This window comes from Aotus nancymaae, unplaced genomic scaffold, assembly GCF_030222135.1.
Source record: "Aotus nancymaae isolate 86718 unplaced genomic scaffold, 86718_ANA_hifiasm-v0.15.2.pri h1tg000002l, whole genome shotgun sequence".
Lineage (NCBI taxonomy): Eukaryota > Metazoa > Chordata > Mammalia > Primates > Aotidae > Aotus > Aotus nancymaae.
The window spans coordinates 26,671,258-26,691,578 of NW_026988413.1; the positions used below are offsets into that span (position 1 = coordinate 26,671,258).

Here is a 20,321-nt window from a genome sequence, read left to right on the forward strand (position 1 = left end):
CGGGTGGATCACTGTGGATCACTTGAGGCCAGGAGTTCAAAACCAGCCTAGCTAACATGGTGAAACCCCATCTCTACTAAAAATAAAAAAATTAGCTAAGCATGGTGGCAGGTGCCTGTAATCCCAGCTACTCGGGAGGCTGAGGCAGGAGAATTCCTTGAAACTTGGAGGTGGAGGTTGCAGTGAGCTGAGATCACACCACTGCACTCCAGCCTAGGTGACAGACAGGCTGGGCAACAGAATAAATATAAAATATTTATTTATTAAATAATATTATTTATTAAATATTTTATTAAATGTTTAAATAAAATAAAATGGTGGTAAACAGCAAAAACAAAAACACATAACACCTACCATTGCAATGGTTTTTAAGTGTACAGGTCAGTAGCATTAAGTATTTTCACACTGTCGTACAACAGAACTGCAGAACTTTTTCATCTTGTGAAACTGAGTAGGTTAATTTTTTGGCCAGGCACGGTGGCTCACACCTGTAATCCTAGCACTTTGGGAGGCCGAGGTGGGTGAATCACCTGAGGTCAGGAGTTCAAGACCAGCCTGGCTATCATGGTGAAACCCCATCTTTTAAAAAAAAAATTTTTTTTAATGAAGTGAAGTTGGAGAGAAGCTGAGAGATGATCAGAACCAATCACAACTGTGTGCCCAGCACGCACATAGAAGTGTCATCCTATGACTCCAGCATAATGTGGAATGGCAGAAATATCACTGCTCTCTTTTTAAGCTGGAGTCAGAATAGTGGGGCATGAATGTCTTGCTAGCTGTTTGAGCTGGGGTAACTCAGCCTCTCTGAGTCTCTGTCCTCATTTGTAAAACACAGGCATTTCTTCCCTGCTTTGCTCTGAAAAGGATTTGAGGTGGCTTACAAAAATGCATGCAGTCCAATGTGGTCAAAGAAGAGACAGCTTAGTTAAAGGAAAATGATAGACCAATAAAATAAAGGCAAGGGGTAAACTCACTAGACCGAAGGTAGCTTATAAATTCAAGTTTAAGCTTCCTAATGACAAAGCAAAGGGAAGCAAATTGAACGGATGATAATACCACCTGCCACACCTAAGTTTGAGGATATCATGAAGAGCAAATGAGATAATAGATGTAAAAGCATATAAATAACTTGAAAGACCACATAACTTCATAACTAGAATTAATAGCTCTAAAAAGGAAAAGTAAACCTAGATAAATATTTGTCTTACCATATTTTTCAGATTATAGGTACAAAAAAGATGAGCTTTTCAAGAGACTAAAAGTTACAACTTTTGCCCAGCTGGTAAGTTTCATGATCTTTGCATTGGAGTAAAGACTGTCTAATTTGTGTCACTTTATGTGAGTATTTCTAAATTCAACTCTAGGGAATGTTTGCAGAGGAGTTTCTTCTGATTCTTTGTATGTTGTTCAGCTATGGGAGGATTAATTGGTATGTGGTGTGTGTGTTTACATGAGGATGGTGAGAAATTTTTCTCTCTTCTTTGATAAGAATTCTATAAAGTAAATACTTGTCCTACTTTTAATTCATTAAATTTGTGGTTTAGGGGTTTTTTCCTTATCCATTTAACTTAATATTTAGAATCTAAAATTTTGGATCCTGGATCGTTTCAACATTTTTCTTTGGAAACCAAGTGATTTCCCCTCTTCTTTGACTGATCTTTTCCAAATCATCCTACCATAAGCTATTTTGTTATTTTGGGCAAGTCGCTTTCTTCTTTCATTTGAAAATTACGGAGAAGGTGTCTCTCCAGCTCCCAAGCAAGAGTTCTACTGGCATAACTCAAGTTGAATCTTGGGTCTTGTGAGCTGAATTGTAAAAAGTGCTTTAAAAATGAATACTGTATAGAAGTATAAAATGCTGTAATCAGTATATTCATTATTACATTTATTTCTTCATTGCATGGAGAATTGCTGATACCATTCTACGTTATGGTAGGTCAGTATTGCATTTTCAAGAAATAATGTGTAATGCTTGGACCAGGTCATATACAGATGTGGTTTTAAACTCTTATTCATGTTTCCTGTCCTAAATTATCCTCTTAGCATTCTAAGTTTATGTAGTGTTTTAAGTGTGTCTTTTCTTCTGAAATGATCATGTGCAGTATATTACCAACACAAAAGGAAGGATGCCTCAGATTTAGTCTTCAGTCGAGGACACTGACAGCTTCTTAAAACAAGAGATCTTTGATGTTTGTTGTTTCCTCCTCTTTTGTAACAGACAAAATTGCCTCTGTTTAAAAACAAACAAACATCCACACATCCACACATTTCATTCCTTTTTCTATCAGGTCATCCAAGTTGCTTCCCTCTCTGATCAAACACTGGAAGTGACAGCTGAGGAGATTCAAAGGCTGGAAGGTAATGAGAATTGAGGGTGTGGGGAAAATAACAGACCCGACCATTTGACTGAAACACTCACCCTGTACACATTTGCTGTCTGTTCCCAGGGACTGGGACTTTGATGTGTCTATTTGTAATTAGATTGTTACTCTCAGGGAAATGCTACCTGATACTTTAGTTGTTAATGCTTATTTTAAAAAGCCATCTGGTTTTCTTGTTCTAACACTTACAGCTTTAAATGTTTTAGATGTGTTTAATATACTAAGTACTTTTTTCAACTAATATTTTTAGCATTCTGTGTACCTACACTTTAAGTGCTATGAGACTACGGAGATGAACAAAGCACAGCTCTGCTTCCATGAAATTTACAGTTACATATGTGCATGTGCACACATCTGTGTTGGGTGGGCTGAATGATAACAGTACCACAAAATTACTAAGGTGGCAGAATTTGAAAATGCAGGAATGGAAGGAAACCACCGTTTGTTGGTGGTATATTGCAAGGTAAATTCACATGAATTTTCTTACTTAATCTTCTCAAAAACTCTGGAAGGAAGGTACACTTAACAGATGAGAGGCCCAAGCTGCAGAGGTTAAGCTGCCTCCTTAAAGTGATACAGCTAGTAAAGAGGAGGCCTGGGTTACAAATCTGAGGGTCTCCAGTAGCATCTGGGGTCTTCTCACTGCCTTCCTTGTACCCTTAAGGGATTCTAAAAAGTACCTTTAGGAAAGATGCAGGATGTTGTGGGAGAGTTCCAAGGAAGGAAAGACACTTGCAGTTAGAAAACCGAGGTAGGCAGCTGAGTACGATGGCTCAGCCTGTAGTCCCAGCACTTTGGGAGGCCAAGGCAGGTGGATCACGAGGTCAGGAGTTCGAGACCAGCCTGACCAACATGGTGAAACCCTGTCTCTACTCAAAAAAATACAGAAATTAGCCAGGCGTGGTGGCACACACCTGTAATCCCAGCTACTCAGGAGGCTGAGGCAGGAGAATGGCTTGAACCCAGGAGGTGGAGGTTACAGTGAGCTGGGATCGCGCCTTTGCACTCCAGCCTGGGCGACAGAGCAAGACTGCATCTCAAAAAGCAAAAAACGGAAGACCGAGGTAGGCTTCCTCAAGGCACTGGAACTAGGCCTTGAAGTGGGGTAGAATCTTAACAGGTACAAGTTAAAGATGAGGCTGCTGCAGGCTAAGAAGCAGTCTGGGAACGGCACGGAGAGGAGAGCACACCAGTCATGTTTGGGGAATCGAGTCATCCAATCTGGCTGTGGTCTAAAGGACCAGTAGGCGCTGGGTAGGAGATAAGGCTAGAAAGACAGGTAGGCTTCAGATCTCTTTTCTTAATTGCTAAGTTGAAAATAAAACCTCCTAGTTCTACTCTCATGAAAAGAATACACAGAGTTAAGGTCTTTATTTTATCCTGAAGTACCCAGCAATCAGTGTGTGGCTGTTTATTGAAGAGGAATGTGTTTTGTTAAGGTTGATGTAGGTCAGGAATTTGACTTCTGATTTCAAGACAAGTTTCTCAGGAAGTCTGAACACTGGATTTGTGCAACTCAACTGTCATTTCCCTGGGCTGGTTTTTGTTAGGGAGGATAAAGAGAATCTGAAAACGACAGGAATTTATCTTTGACAGATGCCTCTCACACAGCAGAGAAATAAGAGCTCTTTGTAACAGAGATAATTGAGTCTCCTCATACAAGTACTCCCAATTTTAACTGGGTTATATAAGCACCTAGATTTGGTCCTTTAATTCATTGTTGAGATTGCAGCACCAGAACATATGGGCACATGCAATTTTCTCTTCTGAGATAAATTTGCACAGCAAAATAGGCTCTTGTAAAGTAGGACAGCATAATGTGTGAGTAATATTAGTGTTTTTCTAGTGCTCTACACAGATAATAACTCACTCAGGAGTGCCTGGGGAGCAGATTGTATCTGTATGCATATTGGCTATCTCTGAAGGGATGAAAAAAAAATCTCCTTTTATAATGTATATTGCTTTTTCATAACTTAAAAGTGTATTTCTAGTAAGTTAGGAAACTGTAAAAAGTATATAAAGAAGAAAATTAAATAATGAATAATCATTGTTAATGTTTTGGTCCACTGTCCTGCTCTCTAACCCCTCACTCCAATTACATCTATATTCTTTGTATATAATTTTGTATTGTGCTGTTTTTAATTATCACTTTTTCATTCATATTTTCCCATGTCATAAAATAGGCTTCAAAAGCATGATTGTAAAGATCGTGTTGTCATCTAATGTCTGTCCTTCGGATAAACCATAATTTAATTATCTTGTTGAGCATTACAGTTTTTTTCTGATTTTTCACCTTTATAAAATAATGCTATAATGTATATATGTAAATGTTGGTATGATTCTGATTTTTCTCTGAAGATAAATCGCTGCAGAGGGTCAAAGGGTGGAACCATCTTAGGCAACCAGTACTGATCGCCCCATTCTCTCCAGCGTGGCTGTACCTGTTTGCATTCCGACCAAGAGTGAATGAGAAGACCTGTTTTTCCTCATCCTAGCTAAAAATGAATAATTATCATTTCTGTAAATATTTTCCAATTCGACAGATGAAAAACAGTGACTAATAGTTTTTTATTTATTTGATAAAAAGATTGAGCTCTGCGTGTGTGTGTGTTTACTGGTCATAAATACATATTTGTTCTTTTAAGGAGCTTACATGCTCTTTTTCTTTTCTTTCTAATAGGATGTTCATCTTTTTCTTATTGATTTGTAAGAGTTCTGAATAATTATCTTTATACAATAGAGAACAATACTAACTTGACAATAAATGAGAAAAGTCTTGATTAGGTGGAACAATTTCCAGGCTATATTATTAAGTAAAAATAAAACAAAAACCCAAAGTATAAAATAATATGAATACAGTTCTCCTGGATATGTAAAAGGCGGAAGAAGTAAAATATATACAAGCTGTAAATGTTTTATTTCTAGAATGAGACATAAATACTTGGAAGTGTTTAATATACTAATACTTCCCTTGGGGAAGGAAGAAGGAAGGCCGGCATGTCTTCGGTGGGAAAAAGACTTCCTTTCAATGTTAATAATTTAATCTTGTTTGCATTTTTACCTCGTGCACATGATCCTACTGCATTTTTACTCTTTTCACATTATGTTAAAGAGCTAATTTTTAAATCTATAAATTAAGTATATTAACCTTTTTAATTCATATGTATTACAGATATCTTTCCTAATTTGTTATTCACCTTTTAATTTTCTTTGTGTTGGTTTTTGATATATATGAGGTTGCATTTTCACATGATCAAATCTATTAGCCTTTACACTTGTTTCCTTTGATTGCTTTAGACTCATAAAATTCAGTGTAGGTAAATTATTTACCTACATTTTCTTCTGTTGACTTTTTTGCATTTAAACTATCTGTTATATATTTTGATATATGACATGTAGTGATTGTCTAAATTAGATTTTTCCAGATAGTTGAGAAATATTCCCGGCACCATATACTCAGTAGTTCTCCTTTTACCCACTGATTTGTGATATGGATGTTTTCACTTTTTATTTATATTCTTTTCCATGTTCTCTATTCTATTGTTCTGATTGTAGTTCTGTACAATTTTGATCATTTACCTTTTTAACATATGTTGCTATTTGATAAGGCAGAGTCTCCAAATCACCCCTAATTATGTATGCATATACATGTATTTTCCTATTTCCTCATACATATAAAAAACCAACATATCAAAAATGCATGTGTATAGATTGCTTCCAGAATATTTAAGTCTTGTGAATAGGAAAAAAAAGGATCTGACTCTGTGTGTGTGTGTGTGTATGTGTGTGTGTGTGGGTGGGTGTGTATTTTTTAAATCCTTGGAAGTTTTAAAAAATCTCTTTGGGATTAGTATTAAGGCCAAAAGTTAAATTTGGGAGGGGCTAACATTTTAGTTTTAGTTTCCCAATCAGGAATATTCAGAGTGTGTCACTGTCTTCATTGAGGTCTTCTTTAAGGGCTCTAAGTAAAATTTTTATAAGTCCTAAAAAGTGTTTATACATTTTTATAGGTTATTTACATTTGGTTTAGGTTTATTCCTTGGAGATTACATTTTATAGCTGTAGTTGTTACTGTATATGAGATTTTTTCCATGTTATTTTTTAATTGGTATATAGGAAAATTATTTTAGCATTTTTTTTATCTAACCACATATTTATTGCACTTACTCTCATATGCTCTTAAAATTTCTAGGTATATTATCATATGATATGCAAAATAAATTTAATATCCTCTTTAATAATTAGACTTATTTTAATTTTAATTTAATTTTATTTTATTTTGAGATGGAATCCTGCTGTGTTGCCCAGGCTGGAGTGCAGTGGCACGATCTCAGCCCACTGCAACCTCCGCCTCCTGGGTTCAGTGGTTCTCCTGCCTCATCCTCCTGAGTAGCTGGAATTACAGGTACCTGGTACCATGCCTGGCTATTTTTTGTATTTGTAGTAGAGACAGGGTTTCGCCATGTTGGCCAGGCTGGTCTTGAACTCCTGACCTCAAGTGATCCACCCACCTCGGCCTCCCAAAGTGCTGGGATGACAGGCGTGAGCCATGGCGGCTGGCCTGTTACTGTTATTTTTTTAAATCTCATCGTATTGGTTAGGACAGCAAATTCTCAAACAATTTGGTCACTTCTTCCACTCTCTTAAAAATTAATGAAGATCCCAAAGAGCTTTGGTTTATGTGCTTTATGTCTATTGATATTTAGTATATTAAAAATTTAACCTGGGAACTGAAACAATACTTATTTATTATTTCACTTAAAAATAACAATACTAAACCCATTACAAACATGAATAACATGTTTTTATGAAAAAAGCATTGTTTTCAAAACAAAACTTTGCTGAGAACATCATTTGGTTTTACATATTTTGTCAATCTCCTGAGTGTCTGGTTTAATAAAAGGATCACTGATTTTCCTCTCTGCTTCTGCAGCATATGTTGCGATACGCTGTTTGGGTTAAAGCGTATGAGGAAAATCCAGCTCACACAAATCTGTAGGTGGAAAAAGGAGCATTGTTTTAATAGCCCTTTCAGATAACACTTGACAACGGCTAGTTTCTTAAGACTTAGCTGTAATGTAAAAATCTGAAATCGTATCAATGAATCTTTCGTACTCTGTTAGATTAAAATCAGGCACTTTCAGTGTAAATCTTGTACTTTGAATCTTTTACCCATGCATGATCGTATAACATCATGCATTGGCCATTTAGAAAATATTGGTTCACTGAATTACAGAGATCTTCCCAAAAGTTAATGCATTTTATTATACAACTGTCAAGAAAATGGCACATATTAATCTATCTATCTTACCAGAAAAGTCTATAAGCATGGGAAGCAGCTCCCCATACTTCAGTTCCTGATGGCAAATACAGTTTCTAAAATTCTGAGTTTTGCCCAAATACAATCATTGGCAACAATGCCATCAATAATATTCCTTGAGATAACAGGCTTATTTAGTTCATTTTTGAGAAAATGTCTGCCAAATACACAAGTCTAACTAACCATAGTTTTTCTGTCAGTTTTTCTTCCAAGCAAAAATGGTGTGCATAACAAAAGTTACTGGTTCAGCCTGCAACTCAGCATTCACACTAATACTTTTCCTTGAGATAACCCTGGTAATTTGGTATATAGCAAACTTAATTGTATGTGGACTCCTCGCTTCACCACACAGAACATTAAAAAGGCATGTACTTACTTCAAGGTGAGATTTAATAAGAATGGTAACTGTTACTGCTTTATCAGGGACCTTCTTGTAGTGTGACTGCCATACTTATTTACTGTGAGTGCATGTGTGATAGTGAATAATACAATGATTGCTAATAAAGTTTGGTACCACAGCTCTGATTCTTCCTAAGGTGCTAGCAGCTTTATTCACCATTTCTTTTGTACCATCAGTGCAAATATAAACACACTAAAAAAGACAAGTAACATCTTTTGAGCATGATTTTTACCTTACAGATCCCCTGAAAGGGTCTTGGGGATGTCTGGGGTCCACTACATTCTGGGAGCTTGTACATCAGCACTTCACAACAATTTAATAATGATGATAAGAGTTCCTTTTCTTGACTGAATTTCAATGTATAATAAGTAAATACAAATCCTGAGGTTCAATCTAATCATTTCTTCATTTGTAAATATTAGACAAAGATTCTACAGCTTCAGACCCTGATGCTGAAACCACTGCCAGGACCAATGGGAAAGGAAGTCCAGGTGAGCAGCCACCAAGCCCTGAGCAGTTCATAAACAACGCGGGAGCTGGGGACTCCAGCCGCTCAACTCTTCAGAGGTACTCGAAGCTGATTCATATTTTCACTGTATTTTGCCTTTATATTAATCTAGAGGCCAATTTCAGGGATTTTTTTTTTTTTTTGCATTAGAAACAACTGGCAGGAGTAAAGTCTCACATTTTAATCCCAGCCTTCTACTTTTTCCCTATATAAATGCCACCTCCTGATTCTTTTTCACTGCATTCTTACTGAGTTAATGTGAGAATATATTATTAGGAGAGTTTAATTTTCATTTCTCAGTTCCATTCTTCTCCCTCCTACATGGAAGTTTGTTATGAGGAATTAGCTTTAAAAATACTATCTTTTGATTCAGAGAGTATGATTTTTCCCCTTTTTCTGGCTGCTGCAGCTTACAGTACCCTGTCCCTGTCCAGAAGTGACAGTGCCACACATAGCGCTCCGATACTGAGTTAGGTGCAAAGGAAAAAGCAGAACTTGGTGTTGATTCTAAAACTGAACGTGGCTGTTCTTTCTTTTTATTTTATTTTTCTGCTCCTTCTTCTAAGGCATGGGCCTCCTTATTTCATGGATTATGGGGACTTTAGTTCTTTAGTCCATGCAGTACTTTCTCACAAATACTAACTGTTGATTATAAGACAGTACTGATTTTCAGCAGATATCCATCCCTTTGACTGATAAAATAGTTCTACTAGAGAAATTAGTTATACCAGAGAAAGAATTGCTATCATCATCCCACTATTCTTCTTCTTTTAGCTTTATATTATTATAGTTACTTTTGTGAAAGTACTCTAAAATTGCACTCAAGAAGAGATAGGCCAACAGGACTTCCACTGAGGATGCAGTTTCCTATCAAATAGATGTTCTTCTCCTTTGATTCAACAAAATATGCACTATATAGCATGGAGTTACAGTGTTTACTGGATTTAAATGCAGAATTTGATTTGCTGTTATGGGAAAGGAACTAAGCTACATACTCATCTGCGGTTTGGCATATGTGTCTTAATATTTCCTAAGAAAGTAACCATCTTCTTATTCCAGTAGGGATAGTCACTGCTTGACATTTTGTTCATAACACCTAGTCTTCTTATTTTATCCATGTTTTTACCACATTTTCCCTATAATATTAAGACAGTGACCAGTTTCAGTGATTAAGTGACCTTAGATTCAGAACTGTTAGTGGTAGTGGTTAGCTTCCTCATTTTAATCCCAGCTCTTCCTCTGTCTCATTCTGTGAATGCCACCAAATCTAAAGCCTCATCAACCTCAATGTTGTAACCTACAAAACTGAAGTAAGTACAGAGAGCTATGGAAGTATTAAGACTCAATACCATAGCAGATAGGTCACTGACTACGTATATGGAATTTATAAAGCATTATTGTTACTTTACATTACATATAAAATACCTAGAAAGAAATGCCTTTCCTTTTTCCTGTCCTACCAACCGTATTCTTTCCTCTTTCGCTCCACTGAATTCACTCTTCCCCTCTTTCTCCCTCTGATCTGCCCTTGTGGCTGGAGGCAGCGTGCGCCCATCAGTCCCTACCCTGTCTGCCATGTAATGCACTGCCACTCATTGTCTGATGGTGAGTGTGGACATGTGGGTCTCCTCTATGGGGTCCAGTGTGGTAAAAGAGGAATCCACAGGATCCTGCATTCAGAGGCAGAACTGAGACACCACATCGATTTTCCTTTCCTTTTGAAGCACCCTTTGAAAAGACATTGAGCACTCATCTCACTATTCTGAAGAAACACGTTCGACCTTTAAGCCACCAACCTCTGACTAGTTTCTGCTGACCTACTTTTTCACTTGCAGTGTCATCAGTGGCGTGGGGGAACTGGATCTCGACAAAGGGCCAGTGAAGAAAGCAGAGCCCAATACCAAAGACAAACCTTATCCTGACTGCCCCTTCCTGCTGCTAGATGTGCGTGATAGAGATTCTTACCAGCAGTGCCACATTGTTGGAGGTAAGAGAGAGAAACCTTTGAAGTGCCTCACTCTCAAGAACAGAGAGCCTGCTCTTGAGTCTAGGCAGGCTGGAACCACAGCCCATGGCAGACAGTTAAGGAAATTGTACGTTAGCTGGATCCATTATAGAATCCTGTAGGGTTGGCTCCACCATAAAATACTCTGAGAGGCTGCTGATTTTCACAGGTGGCTGTCAGAAGCAGTGAAGTGAAGCTTCATACTTTGTTCGTGATGCCTTCTTTCTTTTCTTTCACAGAATTGTTTGGGTTTATGGCTCGTTGGTTTATTTTTTATTTTTATTTTTTTGTCAGTTCCTTGCTCTGTTGCCAAGGCTGCAGTGCAGTGGCGTGATCATAGCTCACTGCAACCTTGCCCTCCTGGGCTCAAGTGATCCCCCTGCCTCAGCCTCCCTAGTATCTGGGACTATGGGCACATGCCATAACACCCAGCTAATGAATGTTTCTGTATTTTTTATAGAGATAGGATCTTACCATGTTGCCCAGTCTGGTCTCAGACTCCTGGAATGACTGACATTCATTCCATTTAAGTGGGGGAACAAAATGATCCACCCACTTTGGCCTCCCAAGGTGCTAGGATTACAGGTGTGAGTCACGGTGCCCAGCAGCTCATTGATTTTGAACATATATTGAACTCTTAGATTTTAAACCAGCTGGGAATTGAGGCCAAGTTGTACTAAGAGAACTACAGACTTCCTAAACTATTTCTTCTCTTTGCAGCTTACAGTTACCCAATTGCAACTCTGTCTAGAACAATGAACCCTTATTCAAATGATATTCTTGAATATGTATCCTTTGTTGCATTTCAAGGAATTGGGTGGTTTGAGGATTATAACAATCAAAGTTATTGTGAACCATGCTCCTGGTAAGAGTACTGTGAAGGACCTTTGACATTAGTCAGCGAGCATATGTTAGAATTTGGATTCCTAGCTATCACCAAGATTCCTGACTCTTTAGACAGATGCTTTCAAACCGTCTAGCCCTGGGCCAGAAAACATTAGGTTAAGAGTTATGATCCATTGAGAGTAAGTCCTAAGAGAATTTTTTTTCCTCCCAGAAAACTTTCCATAGCAGAACTTAGTTTTTTTTTCTATTTTAATTTTTCTTTTAAAATTTTAATTTTTTATTCATAAAAATTATACAAGCAGAAAATAATTTAAATACCAAAAAAATGTAAAAAGGAAAATTGAAATCTCTCGTAATCACACAATTGAGCAGTAACTCCTGTTACGTTATTGGTATATTTTATTCTAGACTGTCTTCTGTGTGGTGTTTTTTTTCCTAAACAAAGTTGAAACCTTACTGTATGTGTAATTTAGTATCCTGCTTTTTTTCAGTTCATATTCCAACGTATTTCCCCATGCTAATGCAAGCTCTCTGTATACCGCATTTTTGATGCTATATAGTATCTTCAGATTTACTGTGATTTACTAAACTCTTCTTTTATTTTGGACTTTTTAGGTAGTTCCCATGTTTTTACTATCATAAATAAGGCTTCAGTGGACACATTAGGCATAGAAGTTTTTCTATTATTTCTTCATCTGTAAAATGGGGATTATAATATTTACTTTCCAGGGTGATGGGGATAAGAGAGCTAAAGGATATGAAGTCCGTAACTAATGCTGTCTTTTAGACTATGGTAACATCAGTCTGTAAAAGAAATGAATACTAGCTTGTGTGGTTTCAATGATGGGAAACAATCCAGTCCCTGCTGTGAGGGTAGCAATGGCCTTGTCCATCATTCCCAGGAACTCAGACAGGTGGACCTGACGGTCATTTTATTCCTTGGGGGTTTCTCATAGTCTTGGGACATCAGCTCAGTGCCTTGGAACCTTAACTCATCTGACTCTTAGAAAAATGCTCATGGCAAGATCATCATTCTGTATGATGACGATGAAAGGCTGGCTAGTCAGGCGGCCACCACCATGTGCGAGCGTGGATTTGAAAACCTCTTCATGCTTTCCGGAGGTGAGCAAGGTGATACTCTGCTTGGGACTTCAAAGGCCGATCATCCTTCAGTCCCACCTGCATCACCTTTTCTCTCTTGGTGCTCAGAATTCAGTGTTCTGGAAAGAGAGAAAGCCATGCTGGCTGAAAGGAGTCAGGAGTTTTGTGAAACTTCCCTTAGCTTCATCAGTACATGTTTTTAATTCCTAAAATAACAATGTTGATTCAGGGCTCTGTCAGAAAGTCCTAATGCTGAAGACTCCAACAAAAGGATTTCTTGTGGAATTCTCAGAATCCCATCTAACAACAGATATTTTCTGGTGTAATTTGCTTAATGATGAAATTGTTGAGAAAGATTTCATGTCCTTGTGTTGGCCTCAACTTGATGACCAGAGATTAGAAGACATGCAGGCTTCTTTCCAGGTTTTGGCTTGGCCTTGCCATATTAATGCAGCTTTTTCTGATGCTTTTCTAAACCTAGGTCTAAAAGTCTTAGCTCAGAAATTCCCAGAAGGACTGATTACCGGTTCCCTGCCAGCATCTTGCCAGCAGGCCCTTCCTCCTGGTTCTGCCCGGAAGCGATCCAGCCCCAAAGTGCCACCCCTACCAGCTGAGAACAAATGGAGATTTACCCCAGAAGACTTAAAAAAGATAGAATATTATCTGGAAGAGGAGCAAGGGCCTACCGATCATCCTAGTAAGATCTTTTGACCTTTAAAGATATTGTTTTCTGTGGAGCTTGAGGTTTGCAGCTTTGAATATCACCTCATCATATGAAAACCTTCATTTCCTATATTTAGATTCTTAAAATATTGGGGAGGTGTGTTACAGGTGCTGTGAAGGGGAGCAGTAGAGGTGATCCCAGATAGTGGCAAGAATTAAGCATTGAAGAGAGACTTTATCAAAATGTAGAGAGACTTTTTTTTTTGAGACAAAATCTCACTGTGTCACCCAGGCTGGAGTGCAGTGGCATGATCTTGGCTCTCTGCAACCTCTGCCTCCCAGGTTCAAGCAGTTCTCCCACCTCAGCCTCCCGAGTAGCTGGGATTACAGGCACCCACTACCACGCCCAGCTAATTTTTTTTTTTTTTTTTTTTTTTTTTTTTTTTTTGAGACGGAGTTTCGCTCTTGATACCCAGGCTGGAGTGCAATGGCGCGATCTCGGCTCACCGCAACCTCCGCCTCCTGGGTTCAGGCAATTCTCCTGCCTCAGCCTCCTGAGTAGCTGGGATTACAGGCACGCGCCACCGTGCCCAGCTAATTTTTTGTATTAGTAGAGACGGGGTTTCACCATGTTGACCAGGATGGTCTCGATCTCTTGACCTCGTGATCCACCCGCCTCGGCCTCCCAAAGTGCTGGGATTACAGGCGTGAGCCACCGCGCCCGGCTAATTTTTTAATATTTTTAGTAGAGACAGGGTTTCATCATCTTGGCCAAGCTGGTCTCAAACTCCTGGCCACAAGTGATCCCCCCGCCTCAGCCTTCCAAAGTGCTGGGGTTGCAGGCATGAGCCACTGCGCCCAGGCAAAAATGTAGAGACTTCATCAAAAAGTATATCCAAGCAAAGTTGAGAAGTTAAGCATCAGGCATTCAGATTCCTTCTTGGAAAGTTTTCTATTCCTTTTGCTGCTTCTACTTCTCCACTCTGAGAGCCTCCATATGTCTTCCTACCTTACTTTCATCATACTGCTTTCTCTTTTCCTTCCCCTAATCATTCCTCATCTGCATCCTCTCTACCAATGAAGGACTGAAGGACAGACGAGGTTTGTTGGGGTTAATGGAGAGGAAGGGAAAAAACCTATCTGGGTTTCCCTTCATTCCGGTCCCCTTCCCTACCTTCAGGCTGATCTCAAGGATGAGGTGTAGGTCATCACTGGCCTAAGTAGACACTGCATAGGACTTCATTAGCTTAAAAGTGGTCATAGGCTAGGACTTCATTAGCTTAAAACTGTACTTGGCAGATTGTCCCTGGAATTATTCTTGCAGCTCTGTTCCTTCCTTCTTGCTCCCTTCAGGTCGACTGAACCAAGCTAACTCCTCCGGAAGAGACTCCAAGGTGCCTGGTGCCCGAAGCGCTCAGAATCTGCCTAGTGGGGGCCCCACCAGCCACTCAAACCCCCGCTCCCTCAGCAGTGGTCACCTGCAAGGCAAACCCTGGAAGTAAAGACTTTGTCTCACTTAGGCAAATAAATGTTTTTCCTCTTTTCAGAACCCCTGAGCATTTCCCAAGTTGGGTCATTTCCAGAAACTTCTGCAGAGGAAAGACCATGGTAGATGTATGGGATAGTCCCTCTTCCCTCTCCCTGTTTCTGATTCCTCTCCCCTCGGCCACTTCAGGAAGGATTTTAACAGGTGGCCACAAAAACCAGAGTTGTGACAGGCTCTAGTGTCCTCCCTGTTGTTTACAGCATATTTATGTCTTGTGAAACTCTATGGGAAAAACGGATCTACGTTTTTAGTTGTTTTTTTAATAAGGTCCAGCTTGCTGTATCTCTCTTCGTTGTTTTGTAAATACTTCAGTCACATCTGCCCATGTGCTCTTCTTGACCGCCTTTTCATTTACTGTTCTTGACTTCATGAAGGCTTCTCTGGGCAGTGTGGGTGTGAGAAGCTGTTCCCAGCGGTGCAGACGAGCCTTAGGTTCCAGCCACCTGCAGGTCCCACACCAGCAGCTCACTCAGCAAGGAGCTCTCTGCCCAGCATATTGCAGGCCCTGTTTTGAGTTTGGAAACCAACGCCTGTGTGCGTGACTCAAATGTAAAATGAGGAGAGTAGCTGTACGCTCACAGAGTGCTCCCCTCATTAGGTATTTTCCTGGAGCCAGAAAGGTGTGCACTTTCTGTTTTCATACCGGGAAGGAGGGCTTCTCACAAGAAAGCTCTGGCCACCGCACTGGCCTGTGCTGAGAGCCCCCTGAAGCCCATAGAAGTGGCCCTTACTTGTGGTCCGTATAGCAGTTATAATGCCCATGGCCCCAGCTTCAATCTATCCACATTAGATGAATAGAAATTATGGCCACTTGAAAATACAGATTCGGCTGGACAACTGTGGACACACAAGGTGAAAAGGACTCCAAAGTCCTTTGTCAGGGCTGACAACCTCGTAAGCCCTTGCTTAGAAATACAGTATTAGTCTAATTGAGTAATTAGTGCAATTTCCTGCTTACTTTTCATTCTTGTGACTGAGCTGTGATTAGGAAGTTGTGATTATAGATTCTGGTTTTGGCCGGAATTTTGAATCAGCATTAATTGAATTGCTAAATGACTGACATTCATTCATTTAATTGGGGGAACAAAAGGCCTCAGGTAAGGATGGGGAACTCTGAAATCATATGGAAAGGAAAAGAGCCGTGTTAATTTTTATGGTCTGTGATCGTAGCTGTGATAAGGGACCGAGGAATAAATTGTGCTCTTTGTCATGGCAACCAGCTTCTGAAAAGCCAACTGAAAATTGCCTGTCCTGCTGGTAACTGCTGCGGGGTAAGATTTGCCTTAACAGTACTATTTTCTCGCCACCAAAAAAAAAGTACCACAGTATTTCTAGTGTGGGGGCTGTGTTTGTATGAGAAATAAACGTAATAAGTATCTCATAGAGACATATGGAAAAATAACTTTCAGATTCAGCCCAGTTCTGCTTTAGAGTGTGTTTATTCTTTTCTACTTGATTTCCAAAGTCCAACATTTTCTGATGCTTTAAAAATCAAACAAACCAGGGATATTGTTCAGATGTCAAGCCATGCCCAATTTTCCACAAGATTCAAGAATCTTGTATAAAATTCAGCCAACGTACACATAGCTTTAATGAGGAGCCTGTCATGTTTCCCCATAAATTTATTGCCTGAGAACTTAGTTCAGCCTTTGCTAATGCCAAAATGCTCTGGCTTTTTATTTTCTTTACAGCATAGATAGAAAAATGCACATTTTTCTACACTCAGCTTTCCCCTAACATGGACAAGATTTTCAGCCATTTTTGCCACATACACATTTTTAAGGAAAAAATATTTTTCTCTGTAACAAAGTTCTGGTTATGCCATTTTAAAGGTGACTTGTCAGGATTTGAGACTTCCCTGCTGGATTCTATTTTGAAAGTAAATGGTCATCCCGCCTTGTTCCGATTCTGCATTCCCATTGTCAGACAACTTTGAAGTGTTAGAAACCACTGTATATATGTGGAAAGCCAGGATAGCCAGACCTATTAGAATTGCTGTGCACTCACCTAAGAGATCTGGCAGGTTGAATATATTTATGTGTATTGCTCCATTGTGCTTTCTTTGCCCTGTTGGTAAGGATTTTAAATAACCATGCTCAAAAGAGCTGTTCTCATTCTGCGCTTTGCGTGTTAAATGTTACTATTATTCTTTATGTGCTCGAGGTATTGCTTTTAACATTCTACTTTACCGGTTTCTTCATTAGATTAATTGACATGTATTATTTAAATGACCAGTGATGCTTTGTGCAATTATGAATGTTGAAGATTAAAGTACATAGCTACTAATTTGTCGTTTGCTATTAATATGCTGAAAACTGCCAACTTCTCTCTTCTTTTCTGTCAAGATGATTCGGGGGAGCCACAGGAGACTGGTGTGATTTTTACTGCATCTTCTAGAAAAGCATTTTTTAAAACAATGAATGAATCAGGAAGTCAGTCCAGTTAGGGCAGGGGACCTCAGCTCTCCCTTTAGAAAGCCTGGGTTTCTTTTCATGCTCATGTTGGGACCAAAGCCACCTTCAACAACCGGATCATGGCTTTCTGCCAGTGTCTCAGAGGTTGACTAGCTGCCCTTGTCTGGGACTTGTGAACCCTGAGATGAAAGGTGCTTCATCGATGTACAACTACAGCTCCACCTGAACAGCAGTGATAGCCAAATTGAAATAATACCTTCAGTGCTTTAAAGGGGTTTGTATTTAGGAAGGGAGAAAGGAAGGAAAGAAGCAAGGAAATAGGAAGAAGAAAGGCAGAAAGCGAGGGAGAAAAGAGAAAGCTACATTACTTATTTGAAAACAAAAGGAACACCATGGGCTGTATCAGTCTCTTGAAAAGTATAGAATGATTTAAATGGCCTGCAAGTCATTTTATCTTACCTTTTTTTTTTTAACCTTTAGTAGTTAACCAGAACCAGTACAGTCATATTGGGCTTGGTATAAAACAGAAGGAAAAGAGAACAAATAACATTCATTAGTTGCTCAGGGATTTTTCCTGTGGTGCTATTTAAATTATACAAAAATTCTTAAGACTTTAGGCTACTCAACCAAGAAAACAGAACAAAACAAAAACCGTGTTTTCTCTAATTCCCTTGTGGAATGTAAGTGAAATCAGAGTCCTAGGCTAGGAAGAAATATGTAGGTAGTTTTTCTTGTGTTGGTTTTGGTTTCTGTCACGTTGTTTATTGGCTATAGATTCTGTCTTTTATGTTGTCTCACTTTTTTAGAGCGAATAATTAGTTTCTGTCCACCTGGATTTCAATCCATGACCACTTTCTTGCCCTACTCTGAAGATAATCATTAAGAACCTTTCTTTCCCCACTTCCAAAATGTTCTCAGTGTCTTTCGTGTGCATTTGTTTTCTTCCCAATTCTTTCCAAGATTTAACTCCTACGATGCTTTTTTCTCCCCAGGAAACACCAGAAATGTGTGGATTGTAATTCACCAGTTTAATTATGTGAGCATGTTGAGTACTTACATGCAGTTCATTAATTTATTCACTAACAAATGTTTTTTCATGCAAAAGCAATAAACAACATTGTGCTTCCAAAATGTCCAGAATACATTTGGGCAGGAATACTTTCCTAGACTTACAATAATTATTGAAGTTATTATTATGACATCTTTAAATGGATACACAGGTCAATTACAACATTAAAAATGTAATGGAAAATTGTCAGCCTTGAATTCGGGCAGAACAGGATTCAGTGCATGATTTTATGTGTTTTCAAAACTGTATCTGTCACATTACCGTCCTCTGATGGCCTCCCTCTCTGTTGCTGAGCCTCTTTGTTCTGTGCAGCAACAAATTCTTACCTGTGTGACGTCCTGAGGCACCTGGCAAAATGTGTGGCAGAGAGGCCACTTCCGAAATTCTGTTGACTGAGGGGCTACATCTTTTAAAGGATATCAATATGTCTTCCTATTAAAATTATTTTGACTATAAGCTCCCAGAGGGTGAAAATCACCAACCCTATGACAGTGGCCCTTATAAGTGTTCATGAATAAATGAATTGAAGCTGTCAAGATTGAAGTCTGGATGCGATGCCCATTGTGGTGACCACCCAGTGCTAATCTGTCATTCTGGAGACCCAGAAACCTTGTTATCTTCTCACCCCCTTGTGTATCCTGCTTTTTTAGGTGAGGCATCCACAACCCTGAGGTTTTTAGATCTCTCTCTAAGGAAGTACCCAGAGAGCTGTTGGGGGTGTTATTGCCCTAGCTGTCTCTGTCAGGCTTAAAGTATCCTTCAGAATTCAGCATGCACAGGTTACATACCACCCCCATCTAAGAGTGGGTTATTTTTCTCTTTTTTTTTCAAATCTTGAAGATTTCCAGAAAATAACAATAGTAGTTAATGTTTGTGGAGAGCTTACTTTGCTCCTAGATTCTTCATTATATGTTTATATGTTCTGACTAATTTAATTTCCACAATGGTCTGATGAGGCAGGTACCCCCATTTTCAGATGAGGAGACTGAGGTTCGGGTAGAAATTAAGCAACTCAGGTTTGCCTTCAGTCTCTGAGCTAGGGGGTTGAAAAGCCAGGAGCCGGCCATGCATGGTCACTCATGCCTGTAATCCCAGCACTTTGGGAGGCCAAGGCAGACAGATCATGAGATCAGGAGTTTGAGACCAGCCTGGCCAATATGGTGAAACCCTGTCTCTACTAAAAATACAAGTTAACTCGGTGTGGTGGTGTGCACCTGTAGTCCCAGCTACTTGGGAGGCTGAGGCAGAAGAATCACTTGAACCTGGGAGGCAGAGGCTGCAGTGAGCCAAGATCGTGGCACTGCACTCCAGCCTGGGGGACAGAGTGAGACTCTGTCTCAAAAACAAAAAAAAAGCCAGGAGCCAGCCTAAGAACTGTGGCTCCAGAGGTTGTTTTTTTAGCCACTCTGCTCCGTGCTTCTTACTCCAGGTGGGCACAACCGTGTTCTCCCTTGGTGATGCCTCTAATTTACTGTGAAAATGTACCTTTCCCTTGGCTGTTGGCTCCCTTTCCCTCCTAGTCACCTGAGATTCTTTTGAAAACTTTCCTCCACTTGCCTGCATAAAAGGCGATGGAAATTCAGGAACTGAAACATCTGCTCTGGGGAATATGTATTTGCACATTTCCACGGCCTGTGTCTGGTGTCCTATCTTGAAGACAGATGCTCCAGGGTTTCCGAGGTTTTTTTGTCTATTAATGGACACCTTGAGAAGCACCACTTTAGGAATGAGAGTTACAAACTTGTAATCATATTGTGGGGGAAAAAAGTAGGCTGTTTTCATGATAGGTCGAGCCATTCATTCAATAAACCATATTAATATGATTTGTGCCTGATCTTTTCTTTCTTTTGTGGTGATGCTTCTGGTTTAGGCTGTAACATAAGTTGCATGAATTGGCGATGGCCATAGGCCTGAGTTCCTGCGGGAAACGGGCAAACATCCTTGCCCAGTCCTTGTCAGCAGAGCCCTTATTCTACTGCACTCTTCTAAAACTGTAGCTGATACCACTACTGTAGTTAGGCAGAATACTTTTAATTTTCTCCTTCTAGTTTGGCAATAAACATTTGGC

At 39.5% G+C, this 20,321-nt stretch overlaps 1 protein-coding gene across 6 annotated transcripts in view; it reads left to right on the forward strand.

Annotated features, from left to right (window-relative positions):
- CEP41 (centrosomal protein 41) overlaps nt 1-20,076 on the forward strand; it is a 51,145-nt gene extending 31,069 nt beyond the window's left edge. For all 6 annotated transcript variants that reach the window (XM_012474054.2, XM_012474056.3, XM_012474057.3 and 3 more), the window contains 8 exons: nt 1,221-1,282; nt 2,289-2,358; nt 8,524-8,668; nt 10,445-10,596; nt 11,335-11,402; nt 12,468-12,582; nt 13,043-13,258; nt 14,578-20,076. In XM_012474054.2, the coding sequence (XP_012329477.1) occupies nt 1,221-1,282; nt 2,289-2,358; nt 8,524-8,668; nt 10,445-10,596; nt 11,335-11,402; nt 12,468-12,582; nt 13,043-13,258; nt 14,578-14,726 (977 nt within the window). In that variant the 3' untranslated portion in view covers nt 14,727-20,076. The remainder of the gene's footprint in view (nt 1-1,220; nt 1,283-2,288; nt 2,359-8,523; nt 8,669-10,444; nt 10,597-11,334; nt 11,403-12,467; nt 12,583-13,042; nt 13,259-14,577) is intronic.
- Nucleotides 20,077-20,321: the final 245 nt, after the last annotated feature.